The 8,504-nt window shown below is 39.0% G+C and overlaps 1 protein-coding gene across 1 annotated transcript in view; it reads right to left on the bottom strand.

The window, feature by feature from the left end:
• The window catches only part of Cenpk (centromere protein K), a 22,440-nt gene extending 14,005 nt beyond the window's left edge, over window positions 1-8,435 (bottom strand). The window contains exons 1-4 of the mRNA XM_013025234.1: window positions 8,372-8,435; window positions 4,193-4,253; window positions 3,699-3,850; window positions 628-684 (exon numbers count right to left, since the gene is read on the bottom strand). Coding sequence (XP_012880688.1) covers window positions 628-684; window positions 3,699-3,850; window positions 4,193-4,235 — 252 coding nt within the window. The 5' untranslated portion in view covers window positions 4,236-4,253; window positions 8,372-8,435. The remainder of the gene's footprint in view (window positions 1-627; window positions 685-3,698; window positions 3,851-4,192; window positions 4,254-8,371) is intronic.
• Window positions 8,436-8,504: the final 69 nt, after the last annotated feature.

The following is an 8,504-nucleotide window of genomic DNA, read 5'->3' as shown; positions in this document are numbered from 1 at the left end:
GGGATACAGGTGGACCCATTGCAACAATGAGATATACAAGTCATTATGTCGAAAAACGAACTTTACAACTTTGGTGGGGGGGAGGTTTATGGAAGAGGGGGGGCATGGGAAGGGATGGGAAGGGGAAACAAAGGAGGAGGCAACAATGCTTGATAAGAAATGTACTCGTTATCTTGCCCATGTAATTGTAACCCCTCTGAACGGTATTTTCACAATTAAAAAAAAAAGATACCTGCTCTAATTTATTTTTAATGCTCTAATTTTTTACAGCTTATCCTAGTAAGAAACCACAAAAAAATCACTCAATTGTTAAATATATATATGACTAGTAATTTTAAATTTGCCTTTTTTTAAAATTATAACTTGTTCCAAAATACTTTAGAAGTAGTGCTATAGCTCAAGTGGTACAAGTGCTAGTTTGAGCAAAAGGAGCTTAGGGACAGTGCCCAGGCCCAGTCCAAAATACTTTAGGTCTTCCAACTCTTTTATTGAAAAGAGTAGGATTTTTTTAAACTGATAGCACAAGTATTAACTATTATATTTGGAACATATGTAAATAGATATCCTTTCCCAAAAAGAATGAATTACACGTACCTATTTTTCAGCAAGAGAAAAAAAGGTTCATACCTGTGCATTTGAATTAGTGAGTGTCTCAGTTCCAATAAGCGACCATTTATTCTGACACTTAATTTAAAAAGAAAAAAAATAGTTAAACACTATAACCTACACTATTCCACTTCAATTTAATATTCCTCCATAACATACAAATACCTGATTTAAGAGTCTGTCGAGCCAGGTCCAATGGCTCATGCCTGAAATCCTATTTACTCAGGAGGCTGAGATCTGAGGATCACAGTTCGAAGCCAGCCCAGGCTGGAAAGTCCATGAGACTCTTATTTCCAATAAACCACTAGAAAACCGGAAGTGCCACTGTGACTCAAGCAGTAGAGCACTCGCCTTGAGCTGAAGAACAGCACCCAGGCCCAGAGTTCAAGCCCCATGACCACCACTACCACCAACAACAAAAAAGAGTCTGTGGAAGTGAATACAAACAAAAAGAAAAAAGGAGCAATACTGTAATAAAAGAAAAAGAGCTAATTTGATTCATAAGCTACATAAGGGAGGAAATAAGAGGGAAAGTATTGAAGAAAAATAATGAAGTATGTGAGAAACTAAAATCATAAGGAAAAAAAGCCTTGAAGAGATTTTGTTTTTGTGCCATTAAAAACAACCAAAACCCTTAATATCTTAGAGGTAAAAAATGAGTAATCTTAATCTTGTTTCTAGTTGTAATATTTGTAAAAACTTTTTTGTTATTGGAGTTGTAGTTCTAGGGACTGAACTCTGGATGTTGCACTTGCTAAGCAGGTGCTTTACTGCTTGAATCACCCCCCCAAGTCTTTTTGGTTTTGGTTATTTTTAGGGCACAGCCTTACCTGGGTTGCCCAAGACCACAATTCTTCTATTAATCCTGCTAATTACTCTTGATATAATAGAGATGAAAGGTATTTGCTAGCCTAGTTTTCACTTGTTGAGAGGAACCTCATGAATGATTTTGCCTGGCTAGTCTGGAACCATGATCATCTGATTTCTATACCTCCCAAGTAGCCACGCTTATAGGAGAGTGAGCTAAGGTGTCCTGCTTTTCTTTAAAATGTTACTTTTAAATCCAAATTTCTATATTGAAAAAAATACCAAAAAAGGATTAGACAAATTATCTAGTTAATACAATAATGATACAGAGTACCAAGATTTCAGCTAAAATTTTTCTTTAAAAAAGACTGCTTAATAATGCTCTGCTCTAAATCTTTACTGAAGAGGATGTAAAAACTACCTGTGGTCTGTATTATACACTGCTATTTTAAGTTTAACAAAGTTTTACAGAAATATTGTACACAAAAACTGGTTCTATCTCATTATAACAGAATTACATCTACATTTCAAACTTACAAATTCATGTTTCTACTCATAAGGATATGTTGCTTCCACACTTCTGTATTTTCTATTTTAGAAACTAATTCCCAACCACACATTGGTCCAATCTATGGACCTAAAATATCATCCTTGGCAATTTAATTCCTCTACATTCTCTTCACTAACTTCTATGTACTTCTGGTTCTATCACTTTCCTATCTTTTTTCTTTTTTTGGGGGGGGCGCTGGTACTAGACTGATTTCAGGGCTTCTGACCTCATGCTTGGCCTTTTCCACTCATGACTGATGCTCTGCCATGCCTCTACTTCCAGCTTTTTGATAGCTAATTGGAGATAAGAGTCTTAGGGCATTCCTGCCTGAGTTGAGTTGACTTATTCTCAGACCTCAGTCTCCTGTGCAGCTTGACAGTGATTTACGCCTTCATTATTTCTGTTATTTTTTGAAGGGGAGAGTGGTACTCACATTTGCTAGGCAGGCACTCTACTACATGAACTATGTCTCCAGCCCCTTTCTGCACTCATTTTTTAGGTAGAGTCACACTTTATGCCATTATCACCTGAGTTGTGATCATTGTACTTGTGCTTCCTTGTTATTGGAGATGACCAATTGTGTGACACTGCACCCAGCCTAATTGAGATGGAGAATTTGTTTTGCTTGGGTTGGCCTAGAATCACAATTCCCAGTTCTATGCTTCCTAAGTACATAGGATTATAAACTTACGCTTATAGCCACTGCACTGGGCACCTAAATTACTTAACAGGACTACTATTCAAGCTTCCTAAACTTCTACCTGTGACCTCACTCTTCTGCATTATTTTCTTCAAAGCTTTCAGAATAATTTTTTGATTGTCATGCCAATTCTGTGTTCGTAATCTTTCAATGGCTTCTCATAGTATACATTCAACAAAATCCTTTGTGTTCCTCCTTTTTCAGTTTCATTTAACAAGACTTTCTCCTAATTACATTTCCATTAAAACTTTTTTTTTGGGGGGTCCGGTCGTGGGGTCTGAACTCTGGGCCTGGGCTCTGTCCCTCAGCTCTTCAGCTCAAGGCTAGCGCTCTACCACTTGAGCCACAGCGCCACTTCTGGCTTTTTTCTTTTTGCTTATGTGGTGCTGAGGAATCAAACCCAGGGCCTCAGGCATGCAAGGCAAGTGCTCTACCACTGGGCCAACTTCCCAGCCCCTCCATTAAAACTCTACTTAAGAGTTTTAAATTCTTCAAATTGCATTTCTACTCCAACACTTTTTTTTGACTTGCCCAAAGTCCTGAAGCTTGAATTCTGGGCCTGGTCATTGTCCCTGAGCTCCTTTTGCTCAAGGCTATCACTCTACCACTTGAGCCACAGACCAGCTTCTGGCTTGTTCTGTGATTTAACTGGAGATAAGAGTTTCACAAACTTTCCTGCCAGCTTTGAGCCATAATCCTCAGACCTTAACCTCTTTGAGTAGCGAGGGTTAAAGGCATGAGCCACTGACGCCCAGACTAACACTTCTAATATTGTATTATATACAATATAATTATCTTACCTACACAGGTAATTATCTCAAGAGCAGAAACTACCACAATTTTTCCTTTTTCAATAGCTGATTTTGTATATGCTTTTTGAGTAAGTTTTTATAGGTCTAAAACCTATACAATTATCACATATCATAACAGCTTTGGAGAACCAGCAAAATTATTTCCTTCCTAACCATAATTGGTACTGAAATTCATGTAAATATTGTAACACCTGACAAATCAATTTTATCTTTTGATACTTACTTTTTCCATATCTTTCCAGAGTTCTTCACATTCTTTAATAAGTTCTTCTTCAGAATCTATAACAAATTCTGTACCTGTAGTACTATCTGGATCTAGATCTTGCTCAACCACAGACATATCCTTGGTGATTTTTCTTAGCCTTAAAGGAAAAACTAAAATAAAAAGTATTCATTTAAGATTTATTTATTGATATGAAACATATGGATGAGGATGTTTCTGATACAGTATACAAGGTATTTGTTTGCTGAGTATCGTGTGAATTAATAGCAGGATTGTAGTCACTATGCAAAGAAATGAATTATAAATACAAATTAACAATAGTAAAGGTCGTGGAGATTCCTAAGCATTTCACTGCTTATAACTTATAGTGTTACCTCCAAGCTCCAAATTCTACATTGTTAAAAAAAAATTTTTTTTAACTAAGGAGAAAGATCTTTCAAGAATAAAAAAAGGTGGTCACAAAAAAAAAGAGAATTATTTATTGAACACATTACCTGTCAGATACTCATCTAGGTAAAATACAGCAAAGATCAACATAGACAAAAATCCTTCATTCTAAAGGAAAATATTAATATAGTATTCCTAGATTTTAATAAGTGAGTATAGACATTATGTACATTTATCCAGACAATAGAAAAGAACTAATGTCTGATCTTACAACTCCAATATGAGGTATATATCCAAAGGACAGAACATTCGTATGTTGAGGAGATAACTGTACTCTCTCATGTTTACTGCAGCTCTAAATACAGTAGACTAGATATGGATGCTTATAAACAGATGAATAAATGAAATGTTTCAACGTAAGAATGAAATGCTGTTATTTGCAGCAATATGTAAAAACAAATAACACATTATCACCTATATGTGAAAGCTAAAAAAAAACTCATAGAAATAAATACAGCAACCAAGACCAATTTCCTTAATGTATAATGAATGCCTGTAAGACCAACCAACCACCATTTAAAATAAAAACAAAAAACAAAAAAAACCTAAGGAAGTGATTCCCATCAAAGGGACCATCAATTACTTTAGGGGGAAAGGCTATAATAATCCTTCAACCAGGCATTTATAATACATGCAATCTTTTGTGTCTGAATTTTACTTTACAGTAAACAACAAAAACAACCCAACAAAAGTGGGTTCGGCTGGGAAGGTAGCTCGGTGGTAGAGCACTTGCCACATGCATAAGGTCCTGGGTTCTATTCCTCAGCACCACATAAGCAAAAAGAAAAAAAGCTGGAAGTGGCGCTGTGTCTCAAGTGGTAGAGTGCTAGCCTTGCGCTGAAGAGCTGAGAGACAGAACCCAGAACAGAACCCAGACCAAGATTTCAGGCCCCACGACCACACCCAAAAAAAAAAAAAGTGGGTAATGGCCATAAATGGAGAATTCAAAGAAAAATTAACTTTTAAATGCACAAAAATAACTAAGCACCTATATTTTACAAAAATGCAAATTAACAAGTTTTAGTATTTATTCAGACTACAACAATATAAAATTTGATAAGAAACAGTATAGTCAAGCATATGGAAGGAGACCCAACTACTCACAGAATAAGCAACAGTATTGGAGACTGAACTCAAGTCTTAACCATATTCTACCACGTAAGCCATGCTTCTAGTTCCTTTTTGTGTTAATAACTTTTAAGGTAAGGTCTAACTTTTTATCAGGCTGTCTTGGGCTCCGGTCTGTCTACTTGTGCTTCCCCATGTGGATGGGGATGGCAAGCACTCACCAAGGCACCCAGCAGCCATTGTGCTTCCCCTAAAGCTAGAGTAACAAGCATGTATCACCTCACCCAGCCACTTGTTATGATGGAATGATTTAAACTTTTTATCCCCAAGTTTGCCTCAAATTTCAATCCTCCATCTTTGCATCCTAAGTAGCTATAATTAGAGCCTGGAGCTACCCTGTCTAGCTTGGTCTTTCTCTCCTCTGACCACCCCCCCCCTCCCCAGTTTGGCCAGTGTGCCAGCCCTTGCCCTGTTTTTCTGACATAGAAATTCTTCTTCTAGGAATAATCCTACAGACATGCTTATAACTATATACAAGTATGCCATGGGGCTGGGAAGGTGGCTCAGTGATAAGAGCGCTTGCCTTGCATGCGTGAGGCCCTGGGTTCGATTCCCCAGCACCCCATAAACAAAAAAGAAAAAATGACATTACCTGAAAAAAAAACTTTACAGATATGAACTCTACACCAAACTGTCTAGGTTTAAATCCCAACTTTGATACTGAACAACTATGGTACCTTAGACAATCATTAGCATACAAATAAACAAAAATATTTACTTCTGAGTCAATTTCTTATCTGTGAAATAAAAATAAATATCCCATAGGGTTATGATAATTGAATGAGCTAGTATATATGAAGTCTGATCTGTATCTATCAAATAATTATATCACTGTTAACCATGAACATCATTAATATGAATGTAGCTAGACCATATAAGTAACTGATGTCATATCTGAAAATCTTTACATAAAATATGTTCTTTACCTAACTGTAATAAAGCCAAGAACTTGTAATTTACAATTATAAAATATTTTATTCTATAATAAATTATATAAATATTTGCTTTTAATACACCTTAACTCATAAGTGTGAAATGATCTTTTTCCGTATGGTAGGAAATTGATGTAAAATAATTTTATCAGTATGCAAAATTATAAAACTGTATGCCTATGACGCAGCATTCATATACAAATAAGAACATTAACATTTATTCTTTCCACACCGGAGCACACAAGTCAGTTGTCTGCCACCTGCAAAATTACTGTCAGAAGAATCAGAAAATGATGATGTGCTGATCTCAGACTTCCAGTATCCAGACCTTTCAGAAGTAAATTTGTTTACTTCAAAACACATACACCAGGACTGGGAAGGTGGCTCAGTGGTAGAGTGCTTGCCTTGCATGCATGAGGCCCTGAGTTCGATTCCTTAGGACCACATAAACAGAAAAAGCTGGAAGTGGTGCTGTGGCTCAAGTGGTAGAGAGCTAGCCTTGAGAGCTTGAGGGTCAGCACCCAGGCCCCAGAGGTCAGGCCCCACGACAGCCCCCCAAAAAAACAAACCACATACACCTAAACACATTTAGGAGTTTACCTTTATCCTTTTCTCACGTTTTATATCTTTAAATATATCTTCCTAAGAAAAAATAATACAGGTCAACTTTAGAAATCCTCGTTAGGATTAGAATACATAATCACTTGAAGAACATCACTATGTTTAGGAATATTATGCCATACCAATTTACATGCACACTTTTCACCAGGAAAATATTAATATTCATTAGTGTTAATAACATTAACATTAAACATTAAAGTTTTTATGTATTCTAAGCTATATTCACTTATTAAAAATGGTTCCTCATATGAACCATTAATCACAGCATAACTAACAATGTGTAGTTGAAAAAGTGTCTGCCCTTGTGAAGCTAAAATTCTTATAAAGAGACAGAAACTGAACCGTCAAATTATTTCAGCCAGCTAGAGGTGCTTTGTGGTAAGTTATCTTGAGAATTCAGAATAGTGAAGGTTAGAGAAACTTACTTGGAAGAATAAGGCCAGTGCGTAATAAAGCTTAGTAAATGTTTATTAGATCCCTACACTACGACCCTTAGCACTGTCTCTTTACTATTACCAGGCTTGTCACAAAGACCAGAAGCTGGAAGTATAAGCTATACTGATGTAGAGATGTTTTCAAGGCATAAAAACAAAAAACAGGATATAAGAATGGGTAAGACAAACATGATATACAAAAGTTATTTGACTAGAGCAAGCAGACTAGACATGAGGACAGGTCAGTAGCTTCTTAAACAAGAAAATTGACTACCAAAGCCTAAGTAAACAAGACAGTTTTTCCTGGTTTGAAATAGGCAATCACAGGCTCTTGCATACAAAGTTTCAACTGCTTTTTCTCTTTTTCTGAAAGAAAACAAGATGTCAATTTGGAAGAAGCTAGGTTTTGAACTCTACCTCGCAGGCACTAGAGGCACACACACACCCCCTTCCCGGGCAGCCCTTACCCATTAGCTATTTTTCAGATACCATCTGGCCTCGTTTGCCCAGCTAGCCTCAACCCCCATCTTCCTACCTGCACCTCTGACATAGCAAGAATCACAGCCATAACCACCACCAGTTTGGATGGCTAACTTTGTGCCTGAACTGGCCTCATGGTAGGGCTCGGGATCTGCACCTTCCAAGGAAGGAAGGTCGTTTGGGCAGATGGCATTCTACAAGCCCCGGCTCACTCCCCAGCACCAGGGAGAGGGGCGGGCCTCCAGTCCTCCGGCCTGCTGGGGGGAAAGGCCGCTTGCTACCAAAGCGGGGAACTTGGGGGCGCGGTGAGGGGGGGGGGCGCCTGGCCGCGGGCTCCTGCTGGTTTTCTCTCCCGGAAACCACTAAGGGGCGTTAGTTCGCCTTCTCCCCCGGAGAGAATAAAGGAGCTCGGAAGAGAAGAGTTCCTCAGAGCCCGCAGGGAACCTGCCGGCCCCTCGGCTCCCACCAGCCCCGCCCCCTGCACCCGCGCCGTTCCAGGGCCCAAGAGGCCGTTCGGTATCCCCAGCTAGGCTCCCGCAGCCCCGGCAGAAGCTCCGGACCCTGCAAACTGCCTGCCCCCCGCGGAAAAGCTTCCAACGGCTCAGGCGTTCTCCCCAACACCGTATCTCACCCGCACACCGCCGCGAGCGGAACGTTCTGGGCGACTCCGCCGCTCGCCGCTCGGTTTTAACGGCTTTTCGGCTGTGGGTCACGGGACTCCGGCGCGCGCTGTTCGCTGATTGGCTCTTCCCCACGACCAATCC

Source organism: Dipodomys ordii, unplaced genomic scaffold (assembly GCF_000151885.1).
Source record: "Dipodomys ordii isolate 6190 unplaced genomic scaffold, Dord_2.0 Scaffold83, whole genome shotgun sequence".
In the NCBI taxonomy this organism is placed as follows: Eukaryota; Metazoa; Chordata; class Mammalia; order Rodentia; family Heteromyidae; genus Dipodomys; species Dipodomys ordii.
The sequence above is the reverse complement of the archived record's forward strand: the minus strand, read 5'-3'. Positions and strand labels throughout refer to the sequence as shown.